The sequence below is a fragment of the Urocampus carinirostris genome, chromosome 17 (assembly GCF_059441175.1).
Source record: "Urocampus carinirostris isolate Australia breed hairy pipefish chromosome 17, RoL_Ucar_1.0, whole genome shotgun sequence".
Lineage (NCBI taxonomy): Eukaryota > Metazoa > Chordata > Actinopteri > Syngnathiformes > Syngnathidae > Urocampus > Urocampus carinirostris.
This window is the reverse complement of record NC_142365.1, coordinates 30,782,890-30,801,959: the sequence shown is the minus strand read 5'-3', so window position 1 is coordinate 30,801,959 and position 19,070 is coordinate 30,782,890. Positions and strand designations below refer to the sequence as shown.

The 19,070-nt window shown below is 43.0% G+C and overlaps 1 protein-coding gene across 5 annotated transcripts in view; it reads right to left on the bottom strand.

Annotated features, from left to right (window-relative positions):
- Positions 1–19,070, bottom strand: part of tiam1a (TIAM Rac1 associated GEF 1a) — a 111,558-nt gene that overhangs the window by 33,553 nt on the left and 58,935 nt on the right. For 4 of the 5 annotated variants that reach the window (XM_088321753.1, XM_088321752.1, XM_088321755.1 and 1 more), the window contains 6 exons: positions 11,699–11,869; positions 11,516–11,620; positions 6,741–6,822; positions 5,842–5,928; positions 3,142–3,360; positions 2,552–2,658 (listed from right to left, as the gene is read on the bottom strand). In XM_088321753.1, the coding sequence (XP_088177879.1) occupies positions 2,552–2,658; positions 3,142–3,360; positions 5,842–5,928; positions 6,741–6,822; positions 11,516–11,620; positions 11,699–11,869 (771 nt within the window). The remainder of the gene's footprint in view (positions 1–2,551; positions 2,659–3,141; positions 3,361–5,841; positions 5,929–6,740; positions 6,823–11,515; positions 11,621–11,698; positions 11,870–19,070) is intronic. The other variant, XM_088321754.1, reaches the window with a different exon arrangement.

Genomic DNA, 19,070 nt, shown 5'->3' with positions numbered 1-19,070 from the left:
AAAATTGAAAACACTGCCAAACACGCTCTCTAGACAAAAGCAAATTCTTCAGCACATTTCATTTCACTGTGTGTCATTTGATGATTTAATCGAATGTATGAAATGATAATAATGCCAAATCCTGTATCCCAAATCAATGTAAATATGCCATTTACAATTTGTCTTCACCTTAAGTTAAGAGTGTTGAGGCAATTTTTTTCCCATGAAATTTTTCCTTGATTTCAAAACAATGTGCATGCAAAGTTCTTTTGTAAAAATGTCACAAATTACTGCAAACGATAAGCATAACGTCATATTCGGTGTAAGACTGCACTGAGTGAGAGAGAGAGAAGGGAGTGCCTTGCGCTGTGTGCAGGGTTCCGCCCAACTGTACTGCTCACCCAACCAAAGTTGTTTGCCAGTGTTTTTATTCGTCAGTTTAAATGGTTTCTTATCGAACTTCTGCTTTAAGTTGCTTCGGCTTTATATGGACCAAAATCGAGATGAAATCACTTGACTTTGGAACGCCACAGAGAGATGTCCAATAGTTACATTTTATTTCTGAGCCATGAAAAGAGCCATATATGGCTCCCGAGCTATAGGTTCCCTACACCTGCCCTAGGCCAAGGGTGTCCAAATTTTTCAGTAAGTGGACCTTATATGGTAAGCAAAAAAACGTGTGAGGGCCAACTATTCAGCATGGCATTCTTTGAACAGTCTTTAACAAATTAAACCTCCGTGCTTGACTATCAGCATTGCAACCTTGTAGCTCGCCTCTGTAGCATTTTCCACTGCCGTAAAAACCTCTTATGTGCAGTTAAAACAGCTACCAGTTGCTTAGCCGTTTCACTATGTTTATTTCCAGTCAGCATGTTTCATCTGGCAGTGCCTTTTGATATTATATTCTTTGAAAACAGATGCAGTCTCTTGGCTAATTAGGAAGACGGTTGTTTTGGATTTCGCTGAAAAAAATACCTAAATTTCCGCTAGCCCTGGAAGTGGCGGCCCTCACTTTCCATTTTTCTATTTAGAGTGCCATGTTGGAAATGGTGTGGGCTAAATTTCACACAGAAAGCCAAGGGCAAGGTGGCCAAAGGGCTGCTGCCATCGTGTGGATAATAGTGGATTTTCTTGGGTACAAATGTATTTTAAACTGCGGTAAACAATGCTGCAATAAAACTAAATTTCTTCTTATTGGCGCCAAATCCACCTGTCTTAAGTTTAGACCCTCTCCCTCTCCTTCGAGAGCTCCCTATTATTTCCTTCCTCTCAGGTCAAGAGTCTGGGTCATCCTTCACAGTATACTCTTTTACTCTCATACAGATAACTTCACCCCTCCCTAGCCATACACACCATCCTTGTCTATAGCATTGTTACCTCCCGCCTTGATTGCTGTAATTATCTACTGTATTGCTGTATTATTTACTGTATTGTACTGTATTACTGTATTGCCTACCTCTAAAGTCCTTTGAATTCAGCTGTTCCAAAATTCTGCCTGTACGCTGCCTGTATCATCACTGAAACTCCCCTCTTGCCACCACATCACCCCTGTTCTTCAACAACTGGCTCCCGATCACCAAATAATCACTTAAAAATCCTTTTGCACAGCTATAAGGCCATCCCTAACCTTGCCTTTCCCTGCCTTTTTGTGCTCCTTCACATTGCCATGCCATCCTGAGCCCTCAGATCTTCCTCCTCCCTCTATCTGACTGTACCAGCAGCGCAGCTCTAAAACGCACTAACTACCACCTGACCTTCGGAACTTTGCAACCCTCTCCAATTTCCAAGCCAGACTTAAAACCCACCTGTTCATACTTGCCTACCCATCATAAACTGCCTCACACGGCCCCACTTTTTTACTGTTCTTTGTTTTAAATATTTGTATATATTGTTTGTATTTTATTTGTGGGGTTTTTTTCCATCAGTGTTTATACTCCGTGTACAGCGCCATTGGGTGCCCTGAAAGGTTATTTGATTAAAATGTATTATTATTATCACTACACACAACGAACCCCTCAGCCTAGGCCCCCACAAACACACACATACACACAGAAAAAACACACAGACACACACACTGTTAGTTAGAAGCTATGACTATCGCCAAATAAGCATCTTATGGGTAGGCCCCTCAGTACAAGCATGGTACAATTACCAAGGCAGATGTGCAGAAAAATAAAAATAGCAAGGTTTTTAGAGAAAGAGCAATGACATGGTGGTTTACGGGAGTCCAAATCACATTTTTGAGCACTTGAGCGCTGGAAGTGTGCAGGTTACTGTGAAAAGACGACAATGTCAAGTCTGACTTAAATTATAGCATGCGGATCAGGATTTAATATTACTGTGTCCAATCTGATGTGCCTAGTTGTTTACGTTGAATGTGTGCCTATCAAACTGAATAAATGCCTAAGTGCACATGGATGGCAGGTTTCTTACTTGGACATAAAACAGGGTATTGGGCTAACAAAGCAGCTTTAAAACATTGTTGTAGTGCCAGATAAATTTGCACAGCCTTATAAATCAAAATGCTGAAAATGAATCAATGAAATCTGCAAAAAATATAAAAACAACATACCTTCTGCACATAGATCTTCTCTTCAGAAGAATCTCTAGGACTCTGTGGAACGCCCTCATCCAAGATATCATCAACAGTCAGGCCCGACACTTCGTCCAGAATATCTTCTGAGGACCCAAATGAGGGATGGTGAAAGTTTTTTTTATTATCAAAATTGACATGGCTTTAGTATTGCGTTGTTCCTTGTTATAAGTACATGACTTCTAGTTGCAATGTTCACTCCTGTCTGTCCTGTGACAGCATCTTATGCATATTCAAAAGCCTTTGCTTCCCTGCATATTAATTAATCAAAGGAACAAGAATAAATGAATTGGCGCCCTTGTGCGCAAATGAGTAGGGCAGGTATTTAATTAGCATGAGTTGACACATGTCTTTTTAAGATGGACCATCTGGAAAGCACATTAGAAAAGTCAGAAAAAGAAATATCTCACATAAACATGAATAGTTCAAGATTACAATTTAAACACTAGCTCAGTCTTAAGACCTTAGCTTCAACCACAATTCTAACAAGAACACATTTCACACCATACCAATAAACATTGCAGTAAACTTTAATGTAAAACGACTCATTAAATACACGTGTTCCTTACCTTGTTTCTGTGAGAAGATGTCTGTAGCGGCGGTGGCAGGTTCGGCATCAGAGCGTCTGGGAGGTGGTGGTGGGCAGAGTAGGGCAGGGTCCAGGCGGGGTAAGGTGCCCAGGCTCAAGGTTAAGGCCTGGCAGGCAAAAGCCGCCCGCATGTCATCCATCTGCAGGGCAGCAGCTGGCTTGCCGTTCAGGAGCAGAATTTCATCACCAGCACGTACACCTTTTGGAAGTGGGGGATTGGTTACAGGTAATTATCCACAAAATTAAGCTTTAAGAAAATGTCACTATCATATTGAAGCTGCATTCTGTTGATAATCTTGTCCAAAACGCTCAAGCTGATTTACCTAATTGGCAACCTCAAACACTGTTTGAGCCTGCAACTCTGACTTAGAACCCTACACTGAAAACCTGACCTTTGCGTGAAACACTAACCAATCTTAAATCTTGCAACCTATTTTGAAAGCCAACCCTCATCTGAACCCCTTTAATGTTGTGCAGTCACTTGAAAGCCTAACTCAGGTGATACAATAAGTTTATTCTGATTTAAAGTTAGACAAATGAGGTTTATAAGATGCTAGTTCCTGGTTTCGACCTTTATTGTCCACTATTGTTCATTGTTTTGAAGATTACTGTACATCATTGTCATCGTCAGTCAATCCTGTTGCTGTTCTATGATATCCACACCCCCTAGATCTGATATGTTTTTTTTGTAACCTAGAATATTTATCAAAAAGAGGGGCCTTAGAGAGGAGGGCTTTAGAACGGGATGGAATTCTCTTATTTGAAAACACCTTTCCCAGTCCTCCTTGCAAGTTTAAATTCCATTGTTGTTTTTATAAAAAAACAATTTCCCGCCTCAAAGGTGCTTTACAGATTAATTTGATTCGATTCTTTATTTCGAGAGTCTACTAAACTTAACCTTGACATTTGGTCCTAGTTAACTGAAACCCGGCCTAATTTTATACCACAATTTGAAACCATAATTACAACTAATAGCTCGACTCTTAAAAAAAGTAACCTGTCAGAATGGTTTTTTTGAGACCCTACTCAAACCAACCATCGCTTGAAATATCCATCCATTATCTGTACCGCTTATCCTCAGGAGGGTCGCGGGGGTGTTTGAGCCCATCCCAGCCCCACTCCCATTCACCTAGGGACAATTTGGACCAGCCAATTAACCTGGAATGCATGTTTTTGAATGTGGGAGGAAACTGGAGTGCCCATAGGAAACCCATGCAAGCACAGGGAGAACATGCAAACTCCACACAGGAAGGTTCGTGCTGACCACTCAGCCGCCATGCTGCCTTGACTTAAAAAAATAACCCACATTTCAAGCCTAGCCCTATACCAAAACCCTTTCTTGACAGACTAATATGAAACCTTTTTTTCATGTCAAACTCATGGCCGGCGAGACCAATGTGCCCCGCCACATCATTTTATGCGGCCCGCGAGAGTTTAAAATGTCTGCGTATCTAAAAAATCAATGGGTCCAAAATAATACATTTGCAACTATGTCTGTCAACAATACCTCAGCGCCACAACATATCTATATGAATTCCATTGAGTGAAACTAAGAACATAACCCAAAAATGTCACAAAAGGATTGTGTAAATGTAGTTATATTTAGTATTTAACATAATATATACCTGAATGTGCAGCTACATCTTTTATTGCAACTGTGATGGTTGTGTTTGAAATAAATTGAAGGTAATTTTACATGAAGAACTTGCATGTATTTTATAAACCATTCAAATACTATTTATTTATTTAGTCAAGTCAAGTCATGTTTATTTGTATACCCCTTAATCACAAAGGGCCGCACAGACCACAGATTATTGCAAACTACAAAAAATTTATAAGTTACATCAAGCCCTCTGAGTGCAGTCATTACAAGGGCTGTCGCGAATATGATATATTTGTCCAATCGCAAACATTTGTCGTATCATCAAATATTTTTCACATTTGCGATTATTTAGTATATGTAATATCAAGCTCAGATTTTCAGAGTGGCATACAATGCAGAGGGGTAAAATTGACAATATATTCGTCAATCATGATTATTTGTGTGACAATCATATCTAGAAATTCCTAATCGTGCCAGCCCTAGTCATTACGCGTATGTGGCCCTCTGTGAAAATTAGGTTGACACCCACGCCTTACTTAAAAAAAAATTGATTAGAACATTCAGCCCATAAATACAAAACCACATGCAGCACACAAGTGTCTTTTCAAGCCACTTGCTCTTATAACTGACTGCAAGTTAGAAGCAAAGAAACGGACAATTCACCTATACGTGTGTGCACGTACACATTACTTTGTATATCGACAAATGACACATTTACCCTCAAGTTTTGACCTACTTGTCTGCAATGGGAAATGTCAGCTATACACGAAGAAGAATCTTTACCGGACTGAAAGAAATAAAGCCTCCAGGCCTGAATGGGCAGCCACTCAGCGTGTGTGCCAGTCTGTGTGCATGTGTGCGCCTCTGACTCCATTAAGGGAGACGGGTTGGAGTAAAGCCTGCAGTGTTGGCCTGGTTTTTCTTCCGTGATCTCTTTCAGTCTCTGCACATTCTTTTCAGTGGATCAATGGAACATGCTGGCTGACCCACTAACGCTTTTAGAGTGAGTGTGTGCGCGTGTCTGTGACTCAACAGGGTGTTGTGTGAGCATCATGCTAAGCTAGCTAATTTTCTTGCCTTTCGCGTACGCAAGTCCGCCTTCTTTGACGTCAGTGATGTGAAGCCGCTGGGTGCCGTCCTCGTCCAGAACGGATACTGAGAAACCTGAATTTGGGGAAACAAACTTTAGTCAGAATTTTAAAGGGCAAAACATATGTTACCCTTTCTAAATTCTTACCCGTTCTTTAACAAAATTTGGAGCTAAAAAAGGTTTGTTCCACAATTTGCACTCAACTTGAAGAATCTAAACTATTTTTTTTGGTAACTTCCTTTTTATTGTGTTTTTTTCTTTCTTTTTTGAACACCCACCAACAAAATACAACAAATGTGAAAACAATGCAGTGCTGGGGAATATCCAACATGACCAAGTCATTTACAAAGTCCAGTTCATTGTTTGGAAGTCATGTCCTGCATTTTTCTATAGTCCATTAATTTTTCACATTTGTCCTTCAATTAGGTCTTCTGATTTCCTATTTTAAATGTTTTCCTCTCATTACTTTTTTTCTTGTTGTCAGAAGAACTTTTACCAGGTACTTATCTTTTTTCTGCAATGTTTCTCCTGTTTGATTCCCCATATAGGGCACCTTATATGTTTGGGGAATCACATATCCAACAATGTTCTTTAAAGCAGACACAAATTTCCCCCAGGAGCCTTGTATTCTTTGACACAGCCAAAATATATGAATGAGGTCGATGACTAACTCTCCACATGCTCCATGCATGGTTGCTGGACCCGCAAAAATCTTTTCCTAATTTTGGGTGCAATAAAATAATCTGACTATGTTCTTTCAATTAAATTCTCTCCAAATCCTTAAGGTAGTGGATGTATTTTGTAAATATTCCAATAAAACCACACTGTGTTATACCTGTCATTGCGTTTTTAACTAAATCTATTAAGTAAAGTTAGACCCGCGTACCATATCCTAGCGTGCATGATTCAGCTCGGTCAAACTGGATCAACCTGGTGTCTTTGGTGCGGATCTCGATCTCCTGGTACAGCTGAAGAAAAATAAGAAGCACAACGGTGTGACGGTCATCACGCTTGGAAATAACCTCATGTTTTATTCAACTATTCGCTGAGCAGTTGTAAGTCAAGGTCGCATGGTCAAGACGTGTGTGTGTACGTGTGTGTGTGTATATACGCATGCATCAAAAAGTGGAATGAGGTTTTGATAAGTATGAATGTTGATCACAGCGGATGAAGAGTACTTTAGATCAAGGTGAAAATATGCCCGAAACAACTCAAGTGAATATGGAGGCTCATGATGTTGTTCGTCTATTAGATAACAACCACAACAATCTAATTCGCATAATTCAACCCTCCATGTATGCATGAATTTTAATGGGAAAGATGTCGCTGATCCATTTAGCAGGCATGTAAGTGCCCTAACGTGTTAAATAAGACTGAGTTATTTTGATTTGTAATATTCCACTTATTTATTTTTAAGAATTTCTTTTCATCCATTTGTCTATTTCTTTTTGTTTTGAAAAGTAGCTATACACAATGATTTTCGGGTCAGAGTTAATCTTTATTTTACATCGAATCAACTGGCATTTCTAGTTAGTTTAATGTATAAATAATCCAACAACTACATTTTGACAAGATAGGAATTTCAGTAGACAACAAGGCAAGATAAGTCATGTTTATTTGTAAAGCCCTTAATCACAAGTCTTAAAGAGCGTTGCAGACTACTGATACAAAAGTATAAAAGAAAGATGAATCGGTGGAAAAGGAATACAAAAATGTCAATAATAATCATGTCAAACACAATAAATCAACAGATTATATTTAACCAAAATAGTTGTATTTGAAAACCATAATTTTTCACTTCAGTATCCATTTATACTGACGACAACTCTAAATAAGTCTTATTTCAGGGTTCGTACACATTTTCTATGGCCAAATTCAAGCACTTTTAAAGGACTTTCAGAACCAATTTTCCAATTTTACCAGTACCATTAAAAGAAATCCAGTGTAATTATATCCATAAGCTGCCTGTGGGAAAAAGAACCAGGAAATCTGAGAAATCCTCAGCAAAATTTTAAACCAGCAGCTATCATTCACTGACTGGTGCATAGAAAATAAAACAAGAGTTTACATGCCCCCATTTCATTAGTGTTTGCTGCCATTTGTTTGCTCTACGTTGTATCAAATTGTCTTGTTCTTCTTACTGACAGCACTCAATGACATCAAACTGTAGAGAAAGGAAAGTCGATTCTGTCATGATTACCCAAGTGGAGCCACCTGGGGTAATCATCTGACGCGCTCCCTGATTGGTTTATGTTCCCTTTTTAAGCTCGCTACGCCGAGACCTGTTTGTCTGAGGATTACTTCTGTACCCCGTAAGACTCTCCCGATTACATGTGCCTTCTTGTTTACCTGATTCTGCCTGCCTGCCTCCGATCCGACCTGCCTCCGATCCGACCTGCTTCCGTCCCACGCTACGATCTTCTCTCCAGTCCCGGTAAACTCGACCTGCTTCCGTCCCACGCTACGATCTTCTCTCCAGTCCTGGTAAACTCGACCTGCCTCCGTCCCACGCTACGATTGGTTACGTCTTCCGAAGTTGTCTTCACGTCGTTGCTGCTGCTGACGTTCGACGGTCATCACGTCTCCCGCTAACCCTTACGCTTCCCCAAATAAAGAATTGTACGAACGCTCTGGGGTCTCCTGCTCTGTTCTGGTCTTCCCTGACAGAATCCTCAGACCAGAACGGACCCCGCGTTCGTACATGTGCCCCCTGACGACTATGAAAGCCAGAACCAGCAGCCCAATCCCCCTTTAGAAGGTGCAGTTCGGCAAGTCATTTCCGACGTGGCGGAATTGGCTAAGCAAGTGAGTCAGTTACGGCTCGAGTGGGATCTGTTAGGTCGGGACTGGTCCTATCTCTCCAAAGTAATGACCCATCAAGCCACTTCATCGGCGCCCAACACTGACCGGCCACCTTCGGCCTTTCCCAGTTCATTCAGCGCAGCATTCGCTGAGCCGCGAGTGGGCTCGCCAGAAAAGTTTGGGGGAGATCCCGCTCAGATCCGCCCATTCATAGTAAATTGTAGATTAATATTTGATCTCCAGCCCCGCAATTTTGCTACGGAAGCAGCTAAGGTAGCGTTTGCCATTAATCACCTCACGGGAAGAGCGCGTCTTTGGGGAACGGCCGCCTACGAGAGAGGTGCTACGGCGTGCAAATCATTCAACCTCTTGGCTCAAGAGCTGATTAAGGTCTTTGACTCTGGTTCCTCATCGGTCGACGCGGCCCGCTCGATCATGAACATCCGCCAGGGGAGACGTTCCATTGCCGACTATGCTGTCGACTTTCGTACGCTAGCAGCACAAAGTGATTGGAATGAAGAGGCGCTGGTCGACGCCTACCTCCACAGTTTGTCCGGTTATCTCAAGGATGAATTAGTCTCCCACGCTCCTCTGGCAACACTTGACGAAGCTATTCACTTGACCGCCCGGATTGACCGTAGGGTTCAGGCGAGACGCCGAGAGAGGGAGGGTCCCAGCCAATCCGTCACCAGGCAAGTTCAAGAAGCTAATAATGTACCAAACCCCCGGGTTCCGTTCAGCCCCATCGTAGAAAGGATGGAGGTGGACCAGGTCCCGGTCATCCCCATCGAAGAAAGGATGGAGGTGGACCGGGTCTCTCTTTCCCCCGAGGAACGCTGGCGAAGATTTGTCAATCAATTATGTTTATACTGTGGTGGTAAGGGACATCGCGTGGCCACCTGTCCGGTAAAAGGCCAACGCTCGTCGGACGTAAGGAGCGTCCGATTGAACTCAGTCCTTGTATCTGCTCCCAAAGACGCTAGACCCGTTATCCAGGCTTCTCTCTTCCTCCCCGATTCTACGCAGACATTCCCAGCCCTGATTGACTCTGGCGCTGAGGTAAATATCCTTGATCTGTCCCTCGCACGCAAAATGGGGATACCTGTTAAACCCCTTCCTAATCCGATATCTGCTCGGGCTTTAGATGGTCACCTGTTAGGCACCGTGTCTCAAATAACTGAACCCATAGAATTACAGTTGTCTGGAAATCGCCAAGAGAGGATCCGATTCCATTTGCTTCACTCCCCGAGCCAACCCCTCGTTCTGGGTCATCCATGGTTGGTCCAACACAACCCCCATTTCGACTGGCGCACTGGTTCGATACTAGAATGGGGCATGGACTGTCACCAAACCTGTCTGCGAGCCGCTCCTGACCCGGGTCACTCTACTTCCCAATCTGTCCAAGGTCCCAGTTCGTTACAACCACCTACGGGAAGTCTTCAGTAAAGCTAAGGCCTCTTCCCTGCCACCCAATCGGCCTTATGACTGCGCAATGACTCCCATGCCTGCCTGTTCGACTCCCTTGCCTGCCTGTCCGACTCCGCGGCCTGCCAGTCCGACTCCGCGGCCTGCCAATCCCACTCCGACTCCGACTCTCCGGCCTGCCTGTCCCACTCCGACTCCGACTCTCCGGCCTGCCAGTCCGACTCCGCTGCCTGCCAGTCCGACTTCGACTCTCCGGCCTGCCACTCCGACTCTCCGGCCTGCCAGTCCGACTGCGCTGCCGGCCCTGATTCTGCCTGTTCTGATTCTGTCCTTTCTGCCTGCTCTGTTCGCCGGTTCTGATTCTGCCTGTCCTGTTTTTGCCGGTTCTGATTCTGCCTGTCCTGTCTCCGCCCCTGTCTTGTCTGATCTGATTCTGCCTGTCCTGTCTGAATCGCCGGTCCTGATTCTTCCTGTTTGCCCTCCGGACCCACCCTCTGCCGCCCCTTCGGATGCTGATGAGGGGGCTTCCCTCCATTCGGAGAGATTCTGAGAGGTACTGTGCTGTTACATAGTTCCCCGATTACTTGTGTTTCCCTGTGACGTGTCTTGGATTTTTTTTTTTTTTTTTTTCCTGGGGGACTTCTGGAGCCGTCCCTTGAGGGGGGGGTTCTGTCATGATTACCCAAGTGGAGCCACCTGGGGTAATCATCTGACGCGCTCCCTGATTGGTTTATGTTCCCTTTTTAAGCTCGCTACGCCGAGACCTGTTTGTCTGAGGATTACTTCTGTACCCCGTAAGACTCTCCCGATTACATGTGCCTTCTTGTTTACCTGATTCTGCCTGCCTGCCTCCGATCCGACCTGCCTCCGATCTGACCTGCTTCCGTCCCACGCTACGATCTTCTCTTCAGTCCCGGTAAACTCGACCTGCTTCCGTCCCACGCTACGATCTTCTCTCCAGTCCTGGTAAACTCGACCTGCCTCCGTCCCACGCTACGATTGGTTACGTCTTCCGAAGTTGTCTTCACGTCGTTGCTGCTGCTGACGTTCGACGGTCATCACGTCTCCCGCTAACCCTTACGCTTCCCCAAATAAAGAATTGTACGAACACTCTGGGGTCTCCTGCTCTGTTCTGGTCTTCCCTGACAGATTCTTCTAAAGTTTTAACTTATGTGTAAACTTAGGTGTGTCGGCGTTATTTCTAGATTATTTTTTTACTTCATTTAATGTGTGTACTATGAAGTCAGACTGTCCAAAAACATGGCAACAATTACAAGCATTTACAAGCACTTGACTGAAAATGAACTTTCAAACCTTAAAAACACACCATTAAAATTCAAGCATTTCAAGGATTTCAAGCACCTGTACAAACTGTGGATTTTTAACCTATGAGAAAATATTACAATCACAATGAAATACATTTAAATATTTCACCACATCATAGATGTCTTCATCGTGTTTGGGTACGTAGAAGAGCGTTCTCTCGTCCACTACCACCTTTAAACGCAGGTAGTGACCCGAAGGATCCAAATTGTTTTTCTGGGGAAGGACAACAACCTTAAAACACATCTGCAATTAAACACATGCATCTTAAAACTTTTGGGATTTTCAAATCACCTTGCAAACTGTGCTGAGGACCTCAAGCATTGTGTCACCGGGCTGCACTACGGCCAGGACGGGTTGGTCGTCGGGCAAGCACACCCAAGAGGGAGCCAGGCACTCTGGGAGCCATACATCATTGTCAAGGGACAACTGGGGAAGACTTTTCACCAAGCTTTCTCGCTCCTTCTGAAAACAGGTCCAACACATACACACAGTATATAAGTATATAGGTGCATAGTTGTCTACGCTATGGCATATACTGCATTTTCTGCACTTTACGGCGCACTGATTTATAGGACACCCCCCTCCAAAAATAGTCTTTTGTCATTTATTTTTCATACATAAGGCGAATGAAATTGAGGCCACGGTAAGAGCTTACGGGTACATAACGGAACCATGCATTCCTGCAATGCATTAATATGTGCAGTTTAATATTGCAAAACATTGTAGGCAATAGGAATCTATCCCAAGTATCTGCGGGGAAAGTCCCAAAATATTACCACTAGACCACCATTGGTACAGATAAAGTATGAAATTGCATTGAAGCTTATACCATTATCACTCTATCTTTTGTGTTCCACAACACAGATTTGCAGAGTGCAGGTTAAACAGACTCTCCAGTCTGTCAATAAACACTCAGTTAAATATGCCTACATAAAATAGCTTGTGTTGTTTTGTTTGAATATGTAAAAGAGCTTGTATAGTTTTGTTAAAAGACTTTGTTTTCGCCATTCTCGGACATTGGTTGGTGATGAAGAGAAGAGACTATCAGAATAACTATGCAAATCAGTGTTCCTGGCTCCATAGAACTTGTGTGATTATGACATAAGGTCTAATCCCTTGTATGTCATTCGTACCACTGGCGGTCTAGTGGTAAAGTGTTCTCACAGTCACTCCTCGGATTAGATTCCCGTTGCATACAATGATTTGCAATTTATTGATTCGATCACTCTTCGCAATCATTTCTCAAATCCGGTAATATACCATAGGACCTTGTATGGTAACACATACCTTTAATTACTGTGTGCATTTCCAATTGTATCCACTGATATACAAGCACCGTGTTATAAAGCGCACTTCTGCATTTCTGGAAAAATTGGGGTGAGATGCGCCTTATAGTCTGGAAAATACTGTGCTTCATTTTCAGATACAATAGATAAAATAGAATAGAGTTGATGAGCGCTGCTGGTGGTCTCAAGCATCTGCAGGTCTGATTACAAAATCTTGTTTGTGATCCCGTTGTGCTCCTAGGTGGCTTTGAGATTGTGTGTGTGTGAGTATGTGTGTGCCAATCTGGCAGCCTGATTTGAATCAACAGGACCACTCACATGCTGATCTTTCCGATCATATCAGGTGACAGCTTCCACCATCTCATTTTCCCCTTCACTGATACAAATTTTCAACAGATGAGCGTGTCAGTGCAGGGTATGACCCTAGCTCCTCAAAGGCACAGCTCCACCTTCAATTCCCACTCCCCCCAACCACTACCGAGGCGAGCACCATCTGGCCCATCCGAAATGCTGCCACCATCAGTGGGATTTGCCAAAATGCAAGGAAAAAGCCAGCAGCTGTGACAGTTTGGAAGCAGTAGCCTACAACTGTAGCATTTGTGTGTTAATAGTCCAGCGACTGAACAGAATTGGAAATATGCCTTTTTTAATGTATTAATTTGTTTGTATTTTTTTTAAGTTTTAGTGGCAATGTTTTTGTGCCTGCCTCTTTTCCCTAGCGATAGCAGCTTTACCCCATTTTTCAGTCTCACTTATTCTCTCCCCGAGCAACCTCTGGCAACCAGCTCAGGGTGTCCTCTGCCCACTGCCCGAGAATGGCTGGGATGGGCTCTAGCTCCCCTGCAACCCTACTGAGGATAAGCAGTGCAGATAATGAATGGATGGATGGATGGATGGATGGATGGATGGATGGATGATTTGAGATCTGGTATCACTATCCTCACACAAAGCCAAGGTCCAGCTCCCTTCTGAAGAACAGGGGGACACTTTAAACTGACAACAAAGGCGACCAGATTATGAAGGTGCTGTGTCAGATCTGGTTTCTCCTGCTACTGGTATACAGGTAAACCCGTACTATCTGTTTCATATGGGGGAGGAAACTCCTACCCAAAAAATGGCCTGGAGAAAGATGGGTGCAACCTGCCTGTTTTTGTCTCAGAAACACCACAGGGAGTTGTGTCCTGATGGACGTGGTGGATAAGGAATCCGTGAAACATGAACCGTTATAGTCGATAGACAAGCAAAGCTTACATGAGAAAAACATGGAATTGTTGCTAGCTTAAAAACGTTTTGATAAGGGTCTCTATTATATGTGACTGTTTATCATATGACTGACCAAAGAGTCTCAAAACCCATCACTTCAACCATACAGAAAATGTCAGGCACTCAAGGAGCCCTGGTTGATAGCTTCCCAGACTTATCAACTCTGGCTTGCCCTTGTGAAAGAAAATGTGATGCAGAGATGCCAAAAAGGGATGTGCTGTTTGACAGGCTGAAAAGATAGCTTATAATAGAAATAATTGCATTATGTGTGGATCAGGCACTGGGTGGTTAGCGAGAGGCTTAATCCAGCACTGTCAAGCGTAAGATGGAACCTCATCTGAATTCTCTTGGATGTGGAAGGTTTCAACTGTGGTTCACAATAATAACAATCTGGGTAAAGAGAAAATTGCGACCTGGGGGAAGTAAAGAAGCCTGTACTCAATCAGATTCTCAAATGAGTTTTAAGGGAAAAAATGGTTGTGGCCTGGAGCTACCAAAATGCAAGAAAATGCGTCTATATGGAAGCTAAGACGCTAGTATTGCAGTCTTCATTTGTTTGGTACTTCTTCACATATTTAATGGCCTTACTGCCACAACACTGGATTAGTCCAATAAATGTCATTTTTGGGTATTAGAAAGTCGATTGAGATGTTAACAAAAATGAAGGTGGTAGAGATGTCAAATTAACAGCCTTAACAACTTTATTTTCAGTGGCATAAATAAAACAGGTACTCCCAAATCAGTGGAATAATATGAGTAAATGAGCTGTACAGAATTATAAACTTTTGTTACTCTCTGGCTTAAAATCATTATTGCAACCTCGTTTCGCTCAGTCATGATGTACATGAAAGTACGTGCATTTCTTAAACCAGCTCCAATGAACGTCTTTTTCATCTTTCTTGGGGGTTTGGGTTGGTGAAAGAATAAAATAAAAATAAAACCTACAGGGATGAGAGCATGACGTCACTCTTCAAAACCCCCACAGCTCTGTTTCCTCAAACTTAATCAGTTCCGCCCCAAACAAAAATAGAATAAAGCATAAGAGCTTTTTTAACTCAGTTGGACATTTTTTACACATACAGTGGAACCTCGGTTTTCGGACGCCTCTCATTTCGAACAAATCGGAGTCCGACCAAAAATTGAGAAATTCTTGCTTCGCTGTTCGGTCAAAAAATCGTACATTCGAACGCCGGTAATGCGTGAGTGCGTACGCCAGGGTGCGATGCTGAGCGGCGTACGGGTGTTTTAGCCCCTTATTATGCCTCCGAAGAAAGTCAGTGCAAGCAGCAAAGTTGCTACAGGTGAAAAAAGAAAAGTAGTGCGTGCAACTATTGCATTTAAGGAAGAAATAATAGACAAATATGAAGGAGGTGTGCAAGCGCCTTCTGCTGACCACCACCAAGGTAAGAAATCCTATTCATAAGATTACCATAACGCGGACGTACAATTAGCCTGGGTTAGCTTTAAGTTTACGTTAAACATTCAGGGTGTTGGAACGGAGCCCAACATTGAGGGTTTTGTAACGGAACCCCCTTTCCAATGAACCGCTCACCAGTTGTTGTGGAGACCCGGGTGCTAAATGACTTGTAAACGACCTGATTTTTTTATTTTTACACGTTCATGTTAGCGTAATCCTTCGTACAGAAGATTACGATTACGCGAACATACGATTAGCCTGGGTTAGCTTTATGTTTACGTTAAACATTCATGGTAAACATTCAGGGTGTTGGAACGGATTAAAACGATTTAAATTATTTTTAATGGGAAAAATGATTTCCGTGATCCAACAAATCAGTTTTCGAACAGGGTTCTGGAACGGATTATGGTCGAAAACCGAGGTTCCACTGTATTTAATAGAAAAAAAAAACTTAAAAACACCTTACATACTTCAACACCTTAAACGACACACCTTTAACAGCTTGCTTGCGTTTTTTCACATCACGCAATCTGTTTAGAAGTAATCAGAAGCCAGTGGTCATTAACATTTTAAGGATTGGTCTTCAACCTTTTTTAAGCTGAAAGCCACTTTTAGTACTAATTAGCTCAAAGAGCACCCAGTTTGAGATGTATTTCTAAAATAGAAAATATCATGTTATTACTTGGTTGTTTCTAAATTATTACCAGGTTAAGTATTGTAAGTAGGGCTAAAAAGACTCAGTCAACCACTAAAAATGTTATTTTTAGAAACTATCAATGACCAAGCACTGTTGAGTTATTTGAACAAACAGGTTCACAGGCACCTCAGCTGTCCTTAGGGGGCACCATGTTGGAGACCCCTGATTTAAAGAGAGGAGTTACCGCATACAATTGAACTGAGCCCAGACGTTCGAGCTACACGATTAACTGAAAACTAATCAATATTGCGGTGTGATGTAGTGCGATAGTGTCATCACACGACAACGTTTTTCTCCAAGGATTTTTAGTTCCGTTTGTCGTTTGAGTGATTGGCCAACCAGAGTGGTCACAGTTAGGGTTTTAACATTGCGGCCATTCAGAGGCGAGTTTTAATGGCACTAGCCAATAAAGACATGGCAAAGTTTGCAAGCTTTGGGTGCGCGACTGTGATAGGCTGGTCTAAGCTATCAGTCAAACAGTCCTTTCATGAATGGCCATCTAAACTAATGCAACAGCTTGCAGCTTGATAAACATTCCCAATGTGCAAATCATATATGTTTAAGATTCTGCCCCTTGTGTTGCGATAAACATGTCATCATAATTATTTTTCCTTTTTTAATTTTGTTTATTTTATTGTTTTCATATTTTTAGCTGTATTTCTGCAGTACTTTGTTCCTTTGGAAAATGTTAACTTAGTATAGTGTTTGAATGCAGTGTTCAATGAAAATGGTTTTTGAAAAGTGTAAGATACTTTTATAAAAGGCTCTCAAGGCGTCCTCTGCCGGACCCAAGTGGTACTACAACCGTATAACTTCACGAAAATATGAAGGAACGTCATGACTCCTTTAACAAGCTGATCACACTTAATAAAACTCTTTAGTGCATATCCTGTTGCACCTTCTTCCCACCTCCTTTGGTCACTTGACTGCATCTGACTTAAAATTGTGACAAAGTTGCCTGTGCTTGTCTAACACACTACTACATGATTCAATTGTTTGTTTGTTTGTACATGATTCAAATTGAATCGTTTCTCCGGCGCCGTCACGAATGGCAGCCACTCCAGCAGCTCCCGTGTTATTTTCCATTATCGATTGTTCTCAGCTTAGGGATGCTGCTGGAAAAGTGAATTTCCCTTCGGGGATGAATAAAGTATCTATCTATCTATCTATCTATCTATCTTTAGCAACTAGTTACATTGAAAATAAATTCATCAATTATAAAAGGACTCTGAGGAAAGTCAGAAGAGCACTAAGGGGCCGGTCACACAGCCGTTTGCGGCTGAATCACGGCTAAAATTTTGCGTTTTTTTTTTGCCCGTGGTTGCCCGGGATGGAAAATGCGCAAAATTGGCTAACCCGCTGTTCATCGGTGGTATGCCCGCAAAACAGACGCCGGCGACTGTTCCGCTTCCTCATCGCGTCATTTCTGCGTCATTTTCTCGTGTGGACCACGGGTATAAAAGCTCCCGAGCCGGTGCCCAAATCCGACTCCTACGCAACACCCACACCGCCCCACCCCCTCGCGTGACATTTTCATCCACGTTAACAAACGCATTTTGTAGAATACGATCGCACTTTATTGTTTAAATAAACGCGTTATATAGACTAGGATCCCCCAATTGTTATAATTAGCTCGCTTTATAGTTTTAATAAGCGTTTTATATAGAATACGATCGCTTTCGTTGGAAGCGCAGCAGAATGCGCGTTCACGCGAGGGGGGAGGGATTTTATATACGGTGTGCATTACTGTTCGATTACGTTCACAACAAAAACAAAGACGGAGTGGATTAAGTTGTATTACATTTCCAACAAATGCAAGACGATGTAGTTTTAGTTATATGTTCGCCATTACATTCCCTAAAAGTGAGATAAAACGAGGTAAAGGTGGTTGTATTAGCGATGGGATGCAAATCTCGGCACTGGGCTGTAGCAATCATAACCGCACAAGACACAGTCCCGTGAAGATCAAGATTTCAACCTATGGCATCATTTTTATTTTATTATCTTGAAAAGAAATGCCTAGAAATAAAAATGGATTAAGACGAGATCACTACGCTGACGGGGGGGGGGGTTAAGGGTGATTGTTCTATCTTCATTATTCATTATCCATTATCGATCAATTCATACTACGCTACAGAGCTTAGGAGCCGGGACTCTTACTCTCAACCAAAAGGCGAAGCTAAGGTCCCAGAATTAAAGCATTGCTGCGAATGCACCGAAAGATTTATTCGAAATGAAGAGAAACTACGCTGACGGGGATCCATGTTCACCCCCTTGATGTCACGAGCACAAATGACGTGTGATCGACAAATCGCGCTGTATATACGCGGAGAAAGGCGTTTGACTGTCACACGCGTAACACGCTAATTTCACGTAATAACACCGCGATACAGGCGCAGAACATGCTATTACCATGCTCCACCCACGATTACCCGCTGAAATTTCCCGTCCTACCCATGTGTAACCACGCCCTGGCCGCGGCCAGAGCACGTCGTTCCGCGTCATTTCCGCGTCATTTCCGCGTCATTACTTCGTGTTGACCACGTGTGCGGCACGCGGTTTAACACGTGCTCAAACTTTTGAGCAGCTCAAAAGTTTTGAACGCGGCCAACCACGTGAAAATTTCCGACCGCGAGTAAAGCACTGCTCTATCTCGTCTATATGGCGGTCTCTAAACGTCCAACAGCGCCCAACAGCATCTGCTTCACGGCCAGAACTTTCTGGCCGTGGTTCAGCCTCAATACGCTCGTGAAAGGCTGTGTACCCACGCTCTGAAGAATTGAGCAGCGCGAGAACTTTTTCGCGCTGCCACCCGCGCGCGAATTTCCGACCTCGTGTTAAGCACCGCTGTATCTCGTCTGAATGGCGAACTCAATGCGTCCAATAGCGTCCGCCTCAAAGGCATAAATTTCTGGCCGTGATTCAGCCGTAAATGTCTGTGTGACCGGCCCCTAAGAAATGCTTATCACCAGCGGGTATTCCGTGTATTACTATCGCGTC